Below are 22531 nucleotides of genomic sequence, written 5' to 3' on the forward strand. Positions count from 1 at the left end.
TGTGGCCGGTAGGTTTAGCGGTCACCGGGGCAGGGATGTGGGAGGGGTGCTGCCCTCCTCTCTGGGTGACGGTACAGTTAGATTAGTATCGTTAGGTTATTATCTGGGTCTTCCCACTCGGCTGGGGGCTCCTGCCAGGCCCAGCCCCCGCCTTCCTTGTGCGTCTCGCGCCAGGGCCCCGAGGTCCCCCCAGGCCTCGGGCAAGGGCGCCACCCCCTCGGTTCTCAGGGATCCTGGCCAGCATCTCCCAAAGACAATTCAGAGCCCCTTTCATCTTAAAAGCTTTGCTGCTCATCACTTGTGGGAAACTCAAAAGATACATTTCATTTTTTTGAGTCGTAAAGTTACGAAGCTTGCAGTTTTCAAGGGAGCTCACAGTTCTGGATCCTCCTTTAAAATGCGCTTTTACATGACTGAACACATGAATACATATTTGGTGTGAGAAAGAAGCGATAGGAAGCGCGTCGCGGGAAAAATTAACTTGCTTGGCGGCAGCGGACGTCCAGAGTCCCGCGTTCCCGCGGCTCCGTCCCGGGCTCGGGGGTAGCCTCGCCAGCTTCTTTCCCCCTGGGAACCAGGTGGTTCTGCCCTCAGGACTCTGTGGGCGCCTCTCCCGCTCCTGACTCTGACAAAGCCATAGCCACGCGGGAAAACGTTCTCCCGGCCCTGAGCCCCACCCTGGGCGCCGCGGAGGTCCCAGGGGTTCTGCGCGGCCCGGCACCACGGCCCCATCCCGGCCCCCCACAGCCGTCAGTCCGGGCCGAGCCCGCGGCGCCCAGGGCTGGGCGAGGCCTCCTCTCGGCGTCCCCACTATCCCGCGACCTCGGGCGCTGGAGGGGACGAGTCCCGGATGCCCGGCGCCCAGGCTCCGAAAGATGCCCTGAAGCGCTGGGGTACAGGCGCCGCTTCGCGGACCTTGCGCCGTCCACCTTTTACTCAGCCTTGCGGCGGCCTGAGCGTCAGCGTCGCGCATGCGCACTGCGCCTCTCGGCCGTTGCCTCGGTGACCCGGGCGGAGGTGGCCACGCCCTCCGGCCAGGGTCGGGGAGAGGGTGGGGGGAGGGGTCAGCCCGGGAGTAAGTGGGGGTCGGTGGGGGAGAAGGAGAGAACCGGGAGAGGGGAATTTGCGGGGGCCGGGTGGGGGTAGGGGGTAGAGGAGGACTCAGGGAACCGGGGATCGGGCAGGGCTAGGGGCTTGGTGGGGGCTCAGGATGGGGGCGTTCCCGGGTGAGGAAGCGGCTAGGGGCGGGTCGGTGGGGGCCAAGGTGGGGGGACCAGGTGACGGGGTAGCCTGGGGTGAGGACGTCGTACAGTAGAACAGTGAGGGGCGAGGGTCTCGCCGGGGCGGTGGCGGGGACCACACTGGGAGGAGGGGGCCGGGGTTGACCTTTCTGTGGGGGATGGGATTCGGAGCCCCGTCGAATTTGGCGGTGGGTCTGGTCCTGGGGAAGGTTTGGGGGCGGGTCTGGTCCTGAGGAAGGCTTGGGGCGGGCCTGGTTCTGGCGATGGTTTGGGGGCGGGCCGGGTCTTGGGTAGGGTTTGGGGCGGGCCTGGTGGGGAGGGGGCGGGCCTAGTTCTGGGGGCGCCCCGCCCGCCGTCTAGCCCCGCCCGGCCCACTGGGCCCGCGTCCCGCAGGAGCGGCAGGCAGAGCGTCCGGCTGCCGGGAGGGACGCGGACCCACAGCCCGACGCACGGACAGAGGGACGCCGGCACCCGCCCGACCATGTGGAAGCTGGGACGGGGCCGGGTGCTGCTGGACGAGCCCCCCGAGGAGGAGGACGGCCTGCGTGGGGGGCCGCCACCGGCAGCCTCCGCCGCCCAGGCGCAGGTGAGGGGGTGCGCAGGTGGGGAGTGCTAGTAGGCCGGGGGCGCGCAGGTGGAGGGCGAGGGTGGGCGGCGAGCAGGTGGAGGTGCGGGTAGTTGGGGGCACAGTTTGGGCGGGCAGGTGAGGTTGGGGCCGCGTAGCTCCGGGGTGCGGCCCGCTAAGTGCCCGAGTGCGGAGTCGGAGAACTTGACCCTAGGTTGGTCCTGGGCTGAGTTACCGCTGTGGTCCGCGTGGACCTACTCCCGGCTTTACTGGCCAGGGCTGCCGGCGTTCTCGCCGCTTGCAGGGGGCCCAGTGACCCCTACACGTGTTATTCGGGGCGCAGTCCCAGGAGAGCGGGGACGTAGGGCGCGCACCCCGCGGCGCGGGCGTCGTGGGCCCGGGACGCAGAGGTCCACTTCGGGTGCTCGCCTCCCGGGTGGAGCTGGGGGAGAAGGCCTGAATCATCGCGCACCCGGACGGCCTCCTCGCGGACACTAAGCAGCTTTGGACGACCATGGCTCAGTGTTAAGTGGGCTAAATGTTTGTTTGCGTAACAAGTATTTTCTTAAATCCTTGATTTTTCTGAAGGAAGCCGGCAGAAGTCCTTTATACCGAAAACTGAAAGGCCTTTGCCTGACGAGTGTAGAGATATGTTTGGTATGTCTAGAATTTTTTAATTGAAAGGGCTCCCAGGTGGGCCCTGTGTGCCTTAGATGTGCCCTCCCCCACCGCCCCTCCCGCCTCCCTTTTTCCATTGCAGTGCTCTTTTTCATGTACAATGAAATTTAGGTCAGAAATCCAGCTTTCTGGATCATAAAATATCTCTTTCTGTAAAACGTGTGGCAACGTCCTCCTGATGCTGTTAAGGCCGAATGGAAGCTAACGATTTATACCTTTCTTCGGAGGACTTGGAAATAGTTTCTGAGCAGAAGAGTTTCTCTGAGAGTCTGGAGTTGTTTCTTCTTGATAGACATTTCCTATGAAAGTTAAATTCCGTTCCTAACTCATGGAAAATGGAGCCGGTTATGTTGAGCGCTTAAATACGGTTACTATCTGAACTTGTCTTGAGAAATTTGTTTTAGGTAGCGTTAGTGCTTACCTACCCTCTTTTTTTTTTTAATTTCAGAATGTTATAGTTACTCTAAACAGCTCTCTTCTTGAATGTAATGATGAGAATTTATATGTGGCTACCGAGTTAATTGCAGAAGCTGTAAATAACTAATGTTGGTCAAAGATGAGCCATATTATTGTTTCTGGATAGAGCCTTGAGAATTTTAAACTGAGTCTTCCTATGTTCTCCCGTTTTTCCTAATGAATCCTGAAACCCACTTTTTTTTGTTAAGTTTTTATTTTTTATTTTGAGACAGGGTCTTGCCCTGTTTACTAGGCTGGAGTGCAGTGGTGCAGTCTCGGCTCACTACGGCCTCAACCTGCCTGGGCTGGTTGAGTGATTCTCCTCCCTCAGCCTCTGTAGTAGCTGGGACTACAAGTGCGGACCACCTCACCTGGCTAATTTAAAAAAACCGTTTTTGTGGAAATGGAGTCTTGTTATGTTGTCCAGGCAGATCTGGAACTCCTGGGCTCAAGTGATCCGCCCACCTCAGCCTCCCAAATTATAGGATGACAGGCGTAAGTCACCACACCTGGCCGTAAGTTCTTATTTTGAAAAATTTCTAATATGCAGAAAAGTAGAAGAATAGGAGATTCTTCCTCGTATCCTCCACCTAGATTCATTCGCTGGCAGTGCCTAAGTTAAAGCTCCTTTTCTGATTTTCTCTTTACAGAATTGTCATCTATATATATATATATTTTTTTTGAGATGGAGTTTGGCTCTTGTCGCCCTGGGTGGGGTGCAATGGCGTGATCTCAGCTCACCGCAACCTCCCAGGTTCACGTGATTCTCCTGCCTCAGCCTCCTGAGTGGCTGGGATTACAAGCATGTGTCACCACGCCTGACTAATTTTGTATTTTTAGTAGAGACGGGGTTGTCCATGTTGGTCAGGCTGGTCTCGAACTCCTGACCTCAGGTGATCTGCCCTTCTCGGCCTCCTGAAGTGCTGGGATTACAGGCGTGAGCCACCGCGCCTGGCCTGTTATCTATACGTCTAAAGTGTGTGTTGGTTTTGGGGGGGAAAACTTTAATAGACTTTATTTTTCAGGTATCCAGTTTTAAGTGCCCAGCAAAATTGAGGAGAAAGTACAGAGAGTTCTCATGGATCCCTAGCCCCCCACTATCACCACCCCCCACAGAGTGGTGCGTTTGTTAACAATCTGTGGACCTACACGGACTCATGGTCCTCACCTGGGAGGGCTCACTCGTGCATTCTATGGTTTGGACAAATGTGTACTGACGTGTGCCCACCATTATAGTGTCACACACAGGAGTTTTTCTGTCCTAGAGACCCTCTGTGTGCCCTCCCTCCCCCGAACCCCTGGCAACCATTGATCTTTGTACTGTCCCCATAGTTTTCCAGAATGTCATTTGGTTGCATTCACAGTGTGTAGCCTTTTCCGGTAGGCTTCTCACACTTAGAAAGATGCATTTAAGGTTCCTGCATTTCTTTTCATGGCTTGTAGCTCATTTCTTTTTATCATTGAATAGTATTCCACTGTCTGGGTGTACCACAGTTTATCCCTTCACCCTCTGGAGGGCATGTTGGTTGCTTTCACGTTTTGGCAATTATGAATATACATCAGTTTATTCATAGACCTGCTGTAAACATCAGGTGCAGGTTTTTGTGTGAATGTAAGTTTTCAACTTGGGTAAATACCTAGGAGCCCGACTGCTGGATTGCATGGTGAGAGTGTTTAGTTTTATAAGAAACCGCCAAACTATCTTCCAAAGTGGCTGCACCAGTTTGCACTCCCATGGGCAATGAATGAGATTTCCTTTTGCTCCACCTCCTTGCCAGCATTTGGTGCTGTCAGTATCGAGATTTTGTCCATCCTAGTAGGTGTGTGGTGCTTTTTCTTTGTCTTGAATTGCGCTTCCCTGATAAATGACATGAGCATCTTTTCAGACGCGTACTTGTCATCTGTGTCCCTTTTTTGGTGAGGTGTCTGTTTAGATCTTTCGCTGCATTTTTTAGTTAGGTGGTTTGATTTCTCATTGTTGAGTTTTAAGAGTTCTTTGTATGTTTTGGATACTAGTCCTTTATATGTATGTGTTTTATAAAGATTTTCTCCCAATCTGTGGCTTCACATTCTCTTGACAGTGTCTTTTTCAGAGCAGAAGTTTTTAATTTTAATGAAGCTTCACTATGAATTATTTGTTTCATGGATGTGCCTTTGGTATTATATTGAAAAAGCCATCACTGTACCCAAGGTTTTCCCAGTTATCTGCTAGTTGTGAATTTTGACTGTGGTTTTTATGTTACTTTATTAAGGGTATCCAAAGTTTGTGTTGAAAAACATTGCTATGTAAAAATAGAGAAAATTTGTGTTAATTATGACAGATTAGTCATATTCTAAATTTAGTTAATTTCTTCAAGAGGACTGATCTTTATTGCAAAGCTAACTTAGAATTAAGACAAGTTAGAATTAAATTTAAATTAAATTAGAATTTTGAAATTCATGAAAAGTCATAAAACTTCTGCCTACAAAATTTTAAAGTTGAGAGAAGTAGGAATTTATATGCAAATAGGATTTAATGAATCTGTTAAATTCAGTCATGTTAGAAGTTCTCAATTCTGTTTCATTCTTAGTCTTTTGTCATACCCTCCAAATCTGTCAGTCAGTGTGATATTGAATGTGCAGGTTGAGAGCACATTCTGCTTGATTCTAGAAAGGCATTCAGTTTGCAATCATATCTGTCCTGTTGCCTTTCTTGAACATCAGGTTACACAGCTTTTTTTTTTTTTTTTTTTTTTTTTAGTGAAAAAGTAGATAATGTTAGGTTCCAATAAATTTGAAATGTGAAGCATTCACAATTATTTAGATGTAAAGGACACTTAACTATTACTAAAATAATTTTAACATTTTAGAAAATAAACCTCTCTGAGCATCTTTTTAGGCTATGGGCCCTTTTTTTGGTCATAAATACACATCTATTTTGTATTAACATATAACCACAAGGTTTATAAGGAGAATCATTCATTGCAATCCTTCAACAGAAAGACACAAGTTTTAATGAATCTAATGTTACTTGAAGAAAAACTGCTAATGCATATGGTAAAATATTTCTGCTAATGCATATGGTAAAATACTTCTTGAGATTGTTAGGTCTTAACTTCTTCAAAGTTTCTAATGGGAAACATTGTTAAGCTCTTTTGTGTATCTGTCCATGACACATTTATGCTGATACATAAGTGTGTGTTCAGAAGCAAAGATTTGCTGTCTCACTGTTCACATTTTTCTGTACCTTGGGTTGTTCCATTCATAATATGTGTCTCATGGAGTGCTTCCCGTTTCAGTACTGCTAGCTGGAAAAAATCCATTTTAAGGCTGTGTGATACTAAATGATGCTAAATTTCTGTGACAAAATTTATTTCATTGGGCTTCTTATGGTGGATATAAAGGTTGCTGAGCCGTTTTCTAACCTCTGCCCCTCAAAGTTTTATGCAAATAATAGAGAAAGAAGTGCAGAGAACTGTTCAACATGGGTGGTTTAGATGGATCTAACACGGACAGTGTAGAAGAGTTCATCAGTTGCCTCTAAACTGGATTGCATAGGGATTTGGCTAGCCTTAACTATTGGGTTTCTAAACAAAAGTCAGAATTTCTGACATATTTTCACTTACAAATTTAAAAGGCTTAAACATATTCTGTAGACATTGCAAAGAAAAAAGACATCAAGGACTGTTTCAGGTGTTTTAAAATCATGCTTGGAGATGGGGAGAGCCAAGGAATAGTGAATCTTAGTTTAGATGACACAAAGTCACGCTTTTATGGCACTGTGAGGCTCTGTGACGTTTGCTTTAGTGGTGTCTGGGAAGAAAGAAGTGGAGTAAACTCAATAGCTGGTGTTGACGATCGCTCTGAAATCCAGAAAAGGCCTGATGTTCTGCTGGAGGGCAGGTATGTGGGGAGGCAGAGGCCTTTCTCTCTCTGCTTGTATAGCTAACATGTTGTTACTGTTTTCCATTATTTCTCTTTAAAAATAAAGCTCTTTTCTTATGCAGACATGAACCTGCGGTGAACACTTTCACACCTGCCTTTTCCCATTTGCAGTAAGTTGTAGCCCTTACCAGTAGATGAAGAGGTTCCGTATTCTTTCGTCTGTATTTGTGTGTTAAATGTTACACAGTCATCCTAGTTCATTCAGGCCACTGTAACAGAATAGGATAAACTGGGCAGCTTCAACAACAAACATTTATTTCTTCAGTTCCAGAGGCTGGAAGTTTTAAATCAGGGTGCTTCGTTCTTGGTGAGGGGCTGCTTCCTGGTTTGCAGAGGGCACTGCCATCACACTACATCCTCTCAAGGCAGAGGGAGCTCCAGCTTCTTACCCCCATATTAGGACACTTATCCCATCGTGGGGGCCCCAACCTCACGCCTCCCATCTCACCCCGATCACCTGTTAGATGCCCACCTGCACATGCTATCACATGAGGGGATGTGAGTTCTGGGGACGCAAACATTCAGTCTACAGCAATTGCACTTCCTTACATGGATATACAGGATTTTAAATACAAATTTGAAGAACGAGTCCCCTATTGATGCCTTTAGGGGGTTATTTCTAGTCTCTTTCTATTACAGGCCTGCAGGATAGTTATTTCACATGTCTAGAAGTGGAGCTGTCCAAGGATGCGTGCATTTGTGGTTTTGATGGATGTCTCCAAATTGCCCTCGGAAAGAGGCGGTCCTGGTTTACACTCCAACCAGCAGCATATGTGATTGTTTCTCACCAGTGTGGTGTGATGCGCATGTCTTCAAGATTTTAGATCTGATGGGGACAAAAGTTGCCTCTTAATGTGATTTTAATTTGCCTTTCTCTTATTTATATTCGATAGCTTCTTAGATGTTCACAAGGCTAATGAAGACTTCTAAAGACTTCTCCGCCAGTCCCATTACCATGTCATTGAATGTATGGAACTGTAGTCAAGATAACTGTATTTGCATGAAAATACAGTTGGGTAGTTTAGATTTGGACTTGGTTTCTGGTGAGCCTTGATTGAATCTACACCCTGTGTCTGACTTTTGTTAAGCCACTTGACATAGCCAAGTGTCAGTTTTGTTTTTTAGCTGTAAAATTGGGATAAATAGAGCTATCACTAGTGTTTATTGAGGTGGTGCTTAGCCCTTGTTTATAAGTTCTTGATATGAGTTGGTGCCACCATCTGACACATGGGCACAAAGTAGGAGGGACCGGGAAGGCCACACAGCTGCCAACAGACTCTATCTGTCCCAGCTTTAGTCTGGACCTCGCTTTTGTCCTGCCCAGCCTCAGTAGAAGTCCCTGCAGTGAGAACCTCCTCACCCTTGATGTCTGATTGAGTTCCTCATCCCCTGGCCTTGATGTCTGAGTTCTTGGCCCACCTGTAGCAAGAATCCCCCACCCTTGATGTCTTCTCTTGGTCACTTTCCATCCCGAGACCCCTTTGCGGTTGGCTGCAAATCACAGCTGTCTTTGCCTGTTGGGAGCTGAAGCAAACCTCTCTCCTCTATTGAGATAGCCTCTGTTTTAACAATGCTGCAGAAGCTTTTTATCAGTGGTGAAAGGTTGCAGACATTTTGTTTTAAAAACAAAACCTGTTCCCAACCAAGAAAACTTAACAATATAGAAAGAGATAAAATAATTTTATTATGAAGGAGCCTTAGCCAGGATGGGACACATCATAGGCACACATTGTGAAGATGAAAGGAATCTTACTCTTTTATATAGCCAAGTAGATACAACCCATTGTATTCATGTTTTCAAGATAAAATTGCTAAATTTATCCTGTCTTTACAGGGAGGCAGGATCTGCAACTTGGAGTCAGGTAACAGCTGAAGTTAGGCCCGTCTCCTCTGGGAAATGTCCTCTTCTGTTTCAGGTAGTTGTGAGACTGATAGGAGGCTAATTTAGCATTCGACTTTAAAGGAGTCATAATTCTCAAACCCTGGCGAATTCTTACTTGTTTACAAGCCCAATGAAGACTTCTAAAAACCTCGTAGTCCCCATGGCCAGTATGTGCAAACCAGGCTGTCCTGCCCCTGAGATGAATTGAAAAAGTGAAAAGTAAATGAAATCATCCATATCCAACTGTTAATATTTTTCTCTGGCAAACAGACACACTAAAAGAAGAAAAAGTAGGTCTTCTTATTAATTAATAGAAATGGTTAATGCTTTTTACTGACTTAGGATTTGGCTTTCTGGTGTCCCTCGCTCTGGAATGTGCTCATTGCCTGAGTTGATGTGGACAGTGGGGTGTGGTGCAGGCAGGAGGGTCCTGGGACAGCCGCATTCAAGCGCTTCTCACTTGTGCGACAGGCATTGGACATCACGAGCCTCTCTGGAGGACCATCTCATCCTAGGCTGAATGCTTACTGCTGTGTCCCCAAGGCTAGGCAGGGAGCCAGCCCAGGAAGGGAGCCAGGCCCATGTGGGGCTCAGCAGTGCCACTGAGAGGAGTGTACCTGGTGTGAGGTTTCCACATTACGGCACCCTATGGGAGCTGCAGAATTGAGTCAGGGTGGGAACTCTGGAGTCTGGAGTGGGGAGCAGGAATTCTCCAGCCTTAGGGGAGCTGATCTCGATGCAGATTCATTCTTGGGTAAACAGATGTTTGTAGGGTTAGTCTAAGTGGACTCTCACATGAGCTGAGTCAGATACTCAGTCAGCAGAAGCACTTGAGTCAAGTCTCTGTGGGTGATTACTTGAGAGGAAGCAGGAAGGGTCAGTTATGATATTACAGAAGGGAAGGAGGATCCTGGGCGCTGCTTATGTGCTCCGGATTCAGCTGGCTCCTCTTAACTGATGCTTGGGGAGCTCCTGCCTGTGGAACAGAGAGGAGCTTTCCTCCACTGAAACAAAGCAAAACATTTTCTCGTGGCCACATTGAAAGTTTTAATTCAATATTTAAAATTAGATATATTCAGCATATTACATCAATAGATAATCAATACAAAATTTGTTATTGAGATCCTTTACATTTTTTCATACGCTCATATCTATGTGTATTTTACATTTACCAGCACAAGATATTAATAAATATGTATCAATTTGTATGCCAAGTTTTCTTCAGAAATACTTGATCAGTATTTAGAGTTTATAAAATGTACGGGTGAAAAAATAGGTTGCTTTCTCTGAGTTGTTCCAAACATACTTAAAAGTTTTCCAGTAACTGAAATGGAATGTTTTTAACTTCAAATTTGAATAATTAAGAACTCATTTTGACTAGCCCTATTTAAGGTCCTCAGTAGTGTTTTTAAGTGAATGCCAACTGATTTGGAAAGCACAGCTCTAGAATCTTCTCCGAGACTCAGATCAGCTCACTAAAGACGGTGGTGGATTCTTCTACTTGCTTGGGCCTGTGGAACTCCTCAAGCAATTAGCTAGGTAAATTCCAGGTGTCTTGACTGTGTCCTTTTAGTAAGCCACTGAAGGGTAGAATGATGAGGGCTTAAATATCTGCCTCTCAGGTCTGAGCATATTACTCTGTATAATCTTTACCTGTAAATGTTAATAATAGGGTGAAATTTTTATTCCTGAGAGTTTAAAACCCTAATTGATAAGATGTACTTTTACTGATTTTTGTGAGGGCTTAAGGTGGCATGACTTAGAATGTCTAAAAGCTGCTATTCTTATCCTTAGAGTTAGGCTGTGGGTTTCACTTTGTGAGTCAGTTACTGTATTGAAAACTGAATGTCACTGAATGTGGAGCCCAGCTTGCTCAGCCAGGGCTGGTGGGCTCCACCCCTACACTCAAACCTGTCTCAGGTGGGCCCACCCCTACACTCAGACCTGCCTCAGGTGGGCTCCACCCCTTCAGTCAAACCTGCCTCAGGTGGGCTCCACCCCTACACTCAGACCTGCCTCAGATGGGCTCCACCCCTACACTCAAACCTGCCTCAGGTGGGCTCCACCCCTACACTCAGACCTGCCTCAGGTGGGCTCCACCCCTACACTCAGACCTGCCTCAGGTGGGCTCCACCCCTACACTCAGACCTGCCTCTGGTGGGCTCCACCCCTACACTCAGACCTGCCTCTGGTGGGCCGACCCCTACACTCAGACCTGCCTCAGGTGGGCCCACCCCTACACTCAGACCTGCCTCTGGTGGGCCGACCCCTAAACTCAGACCTGCCTCAGGTGGGCCCACCCCTACACTCAGACCTGCCTCAGGTGGGCTCCACCCCTACACTCAGACCTGCCTCAGGTGGGCTCCACCCCTACACTCAGACCTGCCTCTGGTGGGCCCACCCCTACACTCAGACCTGCCTCTGGTGGGCACTTGTCCATACTGTGGGAGGCCCTGCAGTCTGTCTTCTGCTTTTTTAAGATCGCCTGTTGGGAGGAATGGGCGACTTGGCTTTACGTCTGCATTTGGGGAGTGGTTGTACGTGTGGGGCTCATCAGCCTTGCCCTAGGAGTTAAAAGCCAAAGAAGCTCAAGAGGATTTTACCTGTTATTTCAGAGTGAGCCAAGATGCAGTCCACGGACCAGGGACACTTCCTTTTTTTTTCCTGTCTGCTCAGGGCAGGGAGGTCGTTTTATGTTCGTTTTATCTGATCCTTCACCCCACGTTAGCTGGGGTTCTGTCTTGGTGCTGTATGTAACCAGGCGAACCACAGTTTCTGCCTTAGGAGTTCTGTGGGGGTTGCTGTGAGGGAAGACTGCCTGCTGTCACCTTGGCTTTGTCTAGAAATGGTTGGACCCATGAGCTAGTGTGGTGCAGCTGCTCCCAAAGACTTGGGAACCAGGCGAGTGTGTGGACAACCTGCAGACCAGTTTGAATCCAAGGAGAGGCCTTGGGGGCTGTGGGTGTGGCTTTTTTCAAGATATTAATAAATGCGTATTAAAACCGTGATGTAGCTTTATAATCTTTCAGATGGAAGTACTATATTCTGTACAAAAACATAAACTAAATGGCAGATAATAGTTCTAGTGTTTGAAAGATAACGAGTCCTTTTATGACGGCTGCTGTTGTGTGCAGAGAATGGAATGCTTTTTACTCAGAACGCGTTGTGACGTTTTTAGAGCGTGTCTTGGTTTGGAGGATAGAATCCTGGATGATGATATTGGTGCCTGCCATGTGCTGGGCATTGGAGTGAGTGCTTTACAGCTGTTACAGCTTCTCACAATAGTCCAAAAAGTAGTTACAGTTCATCTTCATTATTTGTAGATTCCATATTTGCAAATTCAGCTACTTGTTAAAATTTATTTGTAATCTGCAAATCAGTACTCACAGTGCCTTCAAAGTCGTCCACAACTTGCAGAGCAGCAAACACTCACCATCACCCAGCGAGTTCCTTCCCAGCTGAGGCATGTGTCTTTCATGCAGTCTATTGAGAACTACCTTTTTTTTTTTTATATGTTTGTGCTTGCGTATGATTTCACTGTTTTTCACAGCCCTCAAGTGTAGTGCTGAAGCACTGGCTAGTGTTCCCAAGCACAAGAAAGCTGTGGCACTCCCTACGGAGGGAACACCTGTGTTAGAGATGGCTCAGGCATGAGTTACAGGGCCGGTGACTGAGAGTTTGATGTGAATGAATCAACAGCAGGTATTAAATCAGGCATCTTTAAACAAATGCATGTAAAACAAGGTCATGCATTGTTGATGAAAAGTTATCAGAGGCTCGCAGGAACCCTAGCCTTGTGTTTCCCTTAACAGCAATAATTCAGTATTTGCTTATTGACTGTGGCAACTTTATACAACATAACTACTGTGAATAATAAGATTAAACTGTATTTTGTATTCGATGATCTTAGAGAAGTTAAATAACTTGTGTAAAGTTACAACTTTGTAAATAATTTGTGTTAGTAGCCACCAATAGGAATTTTAATCCGAGTTTCTCTGGGTTTATATTCTTTGTTGAATTCTGTTACCTTATAGGTTATGATAAATTTGTGATACCATTTTTCTTCATTTTCCAATTTTTTTATATTAAATAACTAGGGCTTCAACAATCAGTGCCTTTTGAAAGCACTGATAAAATTATGGTTTGGCTCAGTTTCCAATACAGTAAATATCACAGTATACTTTTAATTTTTGTCATGCCTTAGTTTTGTATTAAAGAGTTTCTTGATAGAAGTCTTACTATGGGAGATAAACAGTTCTCGGTAAATTAGCAAGTGAGAAGTGCTAGAACATTGCGAGAAAAGAGAACCGGTGTACATCCGCCTGCCGTCTACTTTATATCCTTCCCTTTTTACTTCATGATCGGGGGAGGGGGATAGAAAATGAAGCAGGTGAACTGACACAGGAGGGCTGTACAGGGGAGAACTGGGAAAATCCCATTAAGGAGTGGAGGCTTCATTTCTTAGCTGAATGTTGAAGAATTCTGAATAACACCTTAGTTGTATTTTGTAAAGATTACCTGTCTAAGGAGGAGGGGTTGGGGGCAAGATGCCGATGAAACAGCTGGGGTTCTAGTCAGGGAGGTCAGCTGTGAAATGAGAACCTGAGTTTCAGATGGAAGATTTGTCAGGACAGGTAGGGAAAGGTGAGCTTGCCAAAGAGTGCTGATCAGAGTTGGTGCCTTTGGATGTGAAGATGAAGGCAGAAAAGCAGCTGCAGGTGAAAGTTTTGAGCTAGGGTGGTCAGGAGAAGGGCGTGCCCTGAGAGTCCCAAGGAAGTCCCTGGGGTGGCCTGGCTGTGGGAGCAGCCCAGTGAGGCTGTGATGGATGTGCTGGCTTTGAAATGATATCTACTGTCCAGAGTTGAGGAGCCCAGCAGTGACATGGGGTCGGAAGGGAGAGGCTTACATGCTTCTGGCTTGTGACACTGTCAAAAATGTACCAGAGCCTGGTTCTCCATTTCAGAACTCATAATTTGGTTGATAAGTGGTTGAGACCAGGAAGAACAAAGGAGACAGCATGGTGCTAGAAAAGCCTGTCTCAGGTGGTCTGGAGGCAGGCCTGGGTCCCAGCGCTGGTACTCATTTTGGGACTTTGGGGCAAATGAGTTCCTCTCTCCAGACTTCCTGTTTAAGTGAGGGCTCTAGAGCAGGAGTCAGCGAAGTTTTACTGTAAAGGAACAGATAGTAACTGGTTTAGGCTTTGTGGGCCATGCAGTGTCAGAACCACTCAGCTCTGCAGTTGCAGGTGAAAGCAGCCGTAGGCAACATGTAAATGAAGGAATGTGGCTGTGTTCCAGTATAACTTTATTTACAAACATAGGCCGTTATTTGCTGACCCTTAGTTTAGACTAAAGGATCTTTGAACTCTCTTCTGACTGTAAGGTAACTTATTAGAGTTTGTGATCAGAATTTGTTGTGATTTAGGGTAAAAATAGGAAGTCTTAATGCTAAACTCAGAAATAAATAGCACAGTCATGAAGCTGACTTATATTCTTCCTGAACTTCCATTTTATTAGCAAGTGTGCATTTGTATAGTTTTAAGCGCTTTTGCATAAATGATCTTATTTGGCCCTTATCCTATGATAAAATGAACAAGACGATATTGAAGGAGAAGACATTTAGAACAGTTGTGATTGTATTCATGGTCCTCACCCTAGCAGAGTGTAGAAGCTAGAAGAGCTGGAGTGCATTTCTGTAGACAGCAAGAACTGTGTGATGGGTTCATCATCTTGCTAGGGAGCCTGGGGGCTAATATGTGCCCTTCTGAGACAGAATGCAGGTTTCCCCCAGTAGCAGGTTTCAGTGGGTGCATGGCTGCCCCAGAGCCTGAAGTCCCAGCATCCTTCACCCTGCAGGGCTCATGACTGAGTGCTGGCCACATGTGAGCAGATGCAACACAGGCACCTTTCTGGATGTGTCCTGCTGCCTCTCTTTCTCCTTCACAGAGGTTAGTGGAAGTGGTGCACTCTCTTTCACCCTGTGGATGAGAGCAGTGTCCAGAGGTGGCAGAGGAATTACAGGCAAGAACCTGGATTTCTGACACTGTTGAGCACCTAACTGTTCTGGACTTAAGAGAAAAAGAAATATAAACCACATCTTTTGTTTGTTTTGTTCTGCTATAGCAGCAAAGTGTATCACAGCCAGGAGATTTTATTATGCAACCACCGCAGGGCCCACTGTTTGTCAGAGTACTGCTTGAAATCCCCCCATTCCTGTTCCAATTTCTTAAACCATAAAATATTAGGTTGACATAATACGTGGTGTGATTTAATGTTTTCTTCTAACTACTTAATCTCCTTTTAGCTATTCTTTGCCGGATATTTGGCTATGGTTAATACTAAGCTTGTTGACTGAAGATGATTAATATTTCAAAATAAAGTTTTATAGTGATATTTTTAAAAAATGAAGTTTTGTCCCCACAGTATAACTCAGACATTTGTTTGATGTGGAAAGAAGTTATGCCAAGAAATTTTAGAGAAAAGACAGTCTGTAACTGTGATTAAGGATGGCATCCTTACGCCTTTTCATTTTTGTCATAGATTAAAAAAAAGTGTCTGTATGTGTGGTTTCTTCTGACACCAACCAATTCTTCAGTACCAGCTGGGTGTCCTACAATTCAGTTTCTTCTGACATTCCCTTCCCAGAATTAGCACAGACCCTATGGATTGAGGAGTCATTCCCACAAGACTGCACCCACTTCAGATGCCAGATACCAACAGGTGCCCAATTCGCCATAAGTCTCTTAGGCCACTCCACATAAAATGTCTGATGTCAGCACAATGGTGGAGTGGAAAGCTCCAGACCTTGTTCCCCCACAGGCTCTGAGTGACAACAATATACAGTCCAAAAGGATGTATGAGAATTACAGAAACCAGTTTAGAAGTCACAGTATCCCAGGCAAGCTCAAAGCCAAGAACAGCTGCATTGAAGTAGGAAAAAAAAAAAAGCCATTTAATTTCACTTTCCTTTCCCTGAAGGTGGCACAGCTTGGCATGATTGGTAGTAAACACCCAACTCTCCACCAGCTGGAAAGTGAAGAATGGAAGTCTACCATTCTGAATTTTGGGGGGTCACCTGATGGACTGGTTTCTGTCTCACCTGACTCAGTGCTGACCGGGAACTGGCATACTTTGGATGCCTAGGGGCTTCAGAGAAAAAAGAGTTAACTGGCTTTTTGCAGCATCAGAGACTCAGCAGTGCTGCAGATGGAGGTCACGACAGCTCAGCACAGTCAGGAGAGAGCATGTGGTTCTTGGCTTATCCCTTGGGCAGGAATGGGAAGAGTGGAAAGTGCATTTAACATTCTGGCTTTTCAGGGGGCTGCCCAAGAGACTGGTTCCTGTTTTGCCTGACTCAGAGTGCTGATAGAACCAAGCATATGTTGGATGTCTGGGGGCTGCTGAGAACAAGCGAGAGCTCCACAGCCTGTTGCCCTGCCAGACAACTTGCAGTGCCACAGACAAGCACCAGAGGGATCGAGAGATTACAAGCAACTGAAAAGAAACTGGCACACCTCTCTAACTGGGACACTACATGTACAAGCCCAGAGAAGATTCATCTCCAGAAAACGTTTGAGAGGCCCCAGAATCTCTAGCTGAGCTGATTGGTGAAGGTCTTCTCCTGTACCCAGCCAGTCCATAAAGACTGGGAGAGGTGGCTGTTTTTTCAGATGCCCCAAATCCCAGCAAAAAATAATGAGACATATGAAGAAACAGAGAAACATGACCCAATTAATGGAACAAAATAAATCTCCAGAATTTGACCCTAGAGAAATAGAGATAAATTAATTATCTGACAAAGAATTCAAAATGATCATCTTAAAGAAGCTCAGTATGCTGAGAGAACAGAGATAACCAAATGAAATCAGAAAAAAATGCAATAACAAGAATATCAACAACAAGACAGAATTGTAAAAAAGGAACCAAACAAATTCTGGATTTGAGAAGTAACTGCATTGAAAAATTAACTAGAGGGATTAAAAAGCAGACCCAGTCATGCAGAAGAAAGAATTGGCAAACTCAACAGCTCATTTAAATTGATCACATCAGAAAAATGAAAAGTAAAGCCTAAGGGATTTATGGCACACCACTGAGTGGACCAGCATGCATTATAGAATTCCCAAAAGGAGAAAAGGGAGTAGAGAGCTTATTTGGATAAAGAGTGGTGCAAAACATCCCAAATATGAGGAAGAAAATGGACATCCAGATTTAAGAATCTCGAAGGACTCCATGTAGATGAAACCAAAGAAAGGGTAAAGAAGCCAACACTGTGAAAGATTTTAATCAAATTGCCAAAAGTCAGTGGTAGAGAATTTTGAAAGAAGAAAGAGAAAAGCGACTTGTCGTATAACAAGGGAGCTCCCATAAGATTATCAGCAGATTTGTCAGCAGAAACATTACAGTACAAAAGGGAGTGGGCTGATACAGTTCAAGTGCTGTTAAAAATAAAAATACACCCAGCCAGCCAAGCATACTATAGCTGGCAAAACCATCTTTCAAAAATGAAGAAGAAATAAAGACCTTCCCAGGTAAACAAAAGCCAAAGAAGTTCATCACCACTAGATCTACCTTATAAGAAATGCTAAAGAGATTATTTGAAGTTGAAGTGAAAGGATGCTAAACAGCAATATAAAAAGCATATGAAAAAGCTCTCTGGTAAAGGGAAATATGTGGACAAAAACAGAATCGTACAATACTGTAATGGTGGTGAGTAAACAACTTTAAATTCTGTTATAGAATTAGATAAAAGCATAAAAATAACTAAAACTGTGTTAATAGATATAAAATATATGATTTGGTTTTTTAAATTTAAATTTTTAATTTTCATGGGATCATAGTAGGTATATATATTTAGGGGATGTGATGGTTAATACTGAGTGTCAACTTGATTGGATTGAAGGATGCAAAGTATTGATCCTGGGATATGTCTATGAGGGTGTTGCCAAAGGAAGTTAACATTTGAATCCGTGGGCTGGGAAGGGCAGACCCACCGTTAATCTAGGTGGGCACCATCTAATCAGCTGCCAGCATAGCCAGGATATAAAGCAGACAGAAAAACATAAAAAGGCTAGACTGGCCTAGCCTCCCAGCCTAAATCTTTTTTTTGTTTTGTTTTTGTTTTTGTTTTTTTTTTCTTTTTTTGAGATGGAATCTAGCTCTCTCACCCAGGCTAGCATGCAGTGGCGCGATCTCGGCTCACTGCAAGCTCCGCCTCCCGGGTTCACGCCATTCTCTTGCCTCAGCCTCTCCGAGTAGCTGGGACTACAGGCGCCCACCACCACGCCTGGCTAATTTTTTTGTACTTTTTAGTAGAGACGGGGTTTCACCATGGTCTGGATCTCCTGACCTTGTGATCCACCCGCCTCGGCCTCCCAAAGTGCTGGGATTACAAGCGTGAGCCACTGCGCCCGGCCCAGCCTACATCTTTCTCCTGTGCTGGATGCTTCCTGCCCTCAAACATCAGACTCCCAAGTTCTTCAGCTTTGTGACTCGGACTGGCTTCCTTGCTCCTCAGCTTGTAGACATCCTGTTGTGGGACCTTGTGATTGTGTGAGTTAATACTACTTAATAAACTCCCCTTTTTATATATATATACACACACACACACACGCATATATATACACACACATATATATACACACATATACACACACACACACGTGTATATGTATATCCTATTCTTTTCCTCTAGAGAACCCTGACTGGAACAGGGGTACATGAGATTTTGATACAGGGATATAATACATAATAATCACATTGGAGTAAATGAGGTATCCATCACCATGCATTTATCCTTTGTGTTACAAACAATCCCATTATACTCTTACTTTTTAAAAGTATAATTATTTAATATTATTGGCTATAGTCGTCCTGTTGTGCTATCAAATACTAGGTCTTATGCTAACTATATTTTTGTACCCATTAACCATGCTCCGTTCTCCACCAACTCTGCCCTTGGCACTACCTTTCCCAGCCTCTGGTAACCATCCTTCTACGCTCTTACCTACATGAATTCAGTTGTTTTAATTTTTAGCTCCCACAAATAAGTGAGAACATGCAAAGTTTGTCTTTCTTTGCCTGGCTTATGTTATTTCACTTAACATAATGACCTCCAGTTCCATTCATGTTGTTGCACATTACAGCATCTTGTTCTTTTTATGACTGAATAGTATTCCATTGTATACATGTACCACATTTTCTTTATCCATTTATCTGTTGATGGATATTTAGGTTGATTCCAAATCTTGGCTATTGTGAATGGTGCTGCAATATACATTGTAAGTGCAGATATCTGTTTGATATACTCATTTCCTTTCTTTTGGGTCTATACCTGGCTGTGGGATTGCTGGTTCCTGCGATAGTTCTATTTTTAGTGTTTTGAGTAACCTCCAAACTGTTCTACATAGTGGCTGTACTATTTTACCTTCCCACCAACAGTGTACAAGGGTTTACTTTTCTCCACATCCTCATGAGCATTTGTTATTGCCTGTCTTTTGGATAAAAGCCATTTTAACTGGTGTGAGTGATACCTCATTGTAGTTTTGACTTGCGTTCCTCTGATGATCACTGATGTTGAGCACCTTTTCATATACCCATTTACCAATTATATGTCGTCTTTTGGAAAATGTCTACTCAGGTCTTGTGTCCATTTTTTAACTATATTATTAGGCTTTTTCCTATAGACTTGTTTGAGCACCTTTTATATTGTGATTCTTAATCGCTTGTCAGGTGGGTTGTTTGCAGATATTTTTTCCCATTCTGTGTGTTGTCTTTTCATTTGTTGATTGGTCCCTTTGCTCTGCAGAGGCTTTCTAATTTGATGTGATCCCATTTGTCCAGTTTTGCTTTGGTTACCTGTGCTTGTGGGTTATTAAGAAATCTTTGCTCAGTCCAGTGTCCTGGAGAGTTTCCCTGATGTTTTCTTTTAGTGGTTTCATAGTGTGAGGTCTTAGATTTAAGTCTTTAATCCATTTTGATTTGATTTTTTTTGTGTGTATGGTGAGAAATAGGAATCTAGTTTCATTCTTCTGCATGTGGATATCCAGTTTTCCTAGAACCATTTATTGAAGAGATTATCTTTCTCCCAATATAGGTTCTTGGCGTCTTTGTAAAAAATGAGTTCACTGTAGATGTGTGGATTTGCTTCTGGGTTCTCTATTCTCTTTCATTGGCCTGTGTGTCTTTTTATGCCAATTCCATTTGGTTACTCTAGCTCTGTAGTATAATTTGAAGTCAGTTAATATGATTCCTCCAGTTTTGTTCTTTTTGCTCAGGATAGCTTTGGCTATTCTGGGTCTTTTGTGATTCCATATACATTTTAGGATTTTTTTTCCATTTCTGTGAAGATTGTCATTGGTATGATTGGGATTACATTGAATCTGTAGATTGCTTTGGGTAATATGGACATTTTAACAATAGTGACTCTTCCAGTCCATGAACATGAAATATCTTTCCATTTTTGTGTCCTTTTCAATTTCTTGCATCAGTGTTTTGTAGTTGTCATTGTAGAGATCTTTAACTTCTTTGGTTCAGTTAATTGCTAGGTATTTAATTTTATTTGTACTTTTTTAAATTTTTTTTTCAGATTGTCTGCTTTTGGTGTATAGAAATGGCAATTGTTTTTGGTCTGTTGATTTTGAATTTGTTTATTACTTTTAATAGCTTTTTGGTGGAGTCTCTCTAACTCCTGGCCTCAAGCCATCCTCCCATCTCAGCCTCCCAAAGTGCTGGGATTACAGATGTGAGTCACTGTGCCTGGCCTATTTGGTTGAGTCTTTAGGTTTTTCCAAGTATCAGATCATGTCTGCAAACAAGGATTATTTGATTTCTTCCTTTCTAGTTTGAATGTCTTTTATTTTTTTCTGGTGTCTGATTGCTCTAGCTAGGACTTCCAGTATTATGTTGAATAATAGTGGTAAAAGTGGGCATCCTTGTCATGTTCCAGATCTGAGAGGAAAGAATTTCATTTTTCCCTTCAGTGTGAAAAACAGAGGAGGAGGGAATAAATCCAAAGCTATTCTACAAGGCTAGTATTGCCCTGATACAAAATCAGACTAAGACGTATCAAAAAGAGAAAACCACAGGCCAATATGATGAACATAGATGTAAAAATTCTCAACTAAATACTGGCAAACCAAATTCTACAACATACTAAAAAGATAATTATGATCTTTTTATCCCAGGGATGTAAGGATGGTTCAATATATGCACATCAACCAGTGTGATACATTAGTTCAACACAATGAAGGACAAAACCCATATGGTAATTTCTATTGATGCTGAAAAAGCACTTGATAAAATTCAACATCTCTTCATAATAAGAACGCTCAAAAAACTGTATAGAAGGAACATAACTCCACATAATAATAGCCATATGCAATAGATTCATGGCTAGTATCATACTGACAACTCAGTGGTGCCTTTTAAAAAACTAGAGCCTCGGCATGGTGGCTCACATCTGTAATTCCAGCACTTTGATAGGCTGAGATGGGCAGATCACTTGAGGCCAGTAGTTCAAGACCAGCCTGGCCAACATATCGAAACTCTGTCTCTGCTAAAAATACAAAAATTAGCTGGGCATGACTACAACAAATACTGCAGAAATTCAAAGGCTAACTAAAGGCTACCCTGTGCAACTATATGCCAATAAATTGGAAAATCTAGAAGAAGTACATACAACCTATGAAGTTTGAACCATGAAGAAATCGAAAACCTGAACAGACCAATAACAGTAAGATCAAAGCCAGAATAAAAAGACTTCCAGCAAAGAAAAGCCCAGGACCCAATGGCTTCACTGCTGAATTCTACCTAACATTTAAAGAAATACTAATAGCAATTGTACTCAAACTGATTGGAGAGTTTTGTCCATTTACATTCAGTGTTACTGATAAATAATGACTTACTCCTGCCATTTTCTTATTTGTTTTCTGGTTGTTCTGTGGTCTTTTCTTCTTTCCTTCTTTCCTGTTGGTGATTTTCTCTTGTGGTATGTTTTAATTTGTTTTTATTTTTTGTGTATCCATTGCATGTTTTTTGATTGGAGATTACCATGAGGCTTGCAAATAATATAACCCATTATTGTAAACTGATGACAATTTAACACTTACTGCATTAAAAAATGAGCAAAAACTAGTAAAAACTCTATACTTCCACTTCATCTCCTTGATTTCTCTTTGTTGTTTCCGTGTATATCTTATTGTATTACATCTTAAGAAGTTATTTTTAATTGGTTCATCATTTAAAGAATAATCTACATAAGATATGAGTACTTTAACACTGTAATACAGTGTTATAATATTCTGTTTTTCCGTGTACTTAGTATTACCAGTAAGTTTTGTACCTTCAGATAATTTCTTCTTGCTAATTAACATCCTTTTCTTTCAAATTGAAGAATTCCCTTTAACATTTCTTGTAGGACAGGTTCTGGTGTTGATGAAAACCCTCAGCTTTTGTTTGTCTGGGAAGATCTTTCTTCTTCATGCCTGAAGGATATTTTTGCCAGATAATCTAGGGTAAAAATGATTTTCCTTCAGCACTTTAATTATGTCATATGTCATGCCGCTGTCTCTCTTGACTTTTAAGGTTTCCACTGAAAAGCCTGGTGCCAGACCTGTTGGAACTCCATTGTATATTATTTGTTTGTTTTCTCTTGCTGACTTTAGAATCCTTTCTTTCTCTTTGATCTTTAGGAGTTTGATTAGTAAATGCCTTGAAGTAGTCTTGTTTTAAATCTGCTTGGTGTTCTATAAAAGGTTATATACTTCTTGTACTTGAATATAGATGTCTT

At 43.8% G+C, this 22531-nt stretch overlaps 1 protein-coding gene across 5 annotated transcripts in view; it reads left to right on the forward strand.

The window, feature by feature from the left end:
* Positions 1-997: 997 nt before the first annotated feature.
* TDRP (testis development related protein) overlaps positions 998-22531 on the forward strand; it is a 57610-nt gene continuing 36076 nt past the window's right edge. Inside the window, exons 1-3 of one of the 5 annotated variants that reach the window (XM_055289661.2) lie at positions 998-1017; positions 1635-1827; positions 2395-2463. In XM_055289661.2, coding sequence (XP_055145636.1) covers positions 1723-1827; positions 2395-2463 — 174 coding nt within the window. In that variant the 5' untranslated portion in view covers positions 998-1017; positions 1635-1722. Of the gene's footprint in view, positions 1076-1414; positions 1430-1479; positions 1828-2394; positions 2464-14767; positions 17452-22531 lie in introns of those variants that run through there. The other 4 variants (XM_063638288.1, XM_063638295.1, XM_055289671.2 and 1 more) reach the window with 4 other exon arrangements.

This window comes from Symphalangus syndactylus, chromosome 1 (assembly GCF_028878055.3).
Source record: "Symphalangus syndactylus isolate Jambi chromosome 1, NHGRI_mSymSyn1-v2.1_pri, whole genome shotgun sequence".
Classification (NCBI taxonomy): domain Eukaryota; kingdom Metazoa; phylum Chordata; class Mammalia; order Primates; family Hylobatidae; genus Symphalangus; species Symphalangus syndactylus.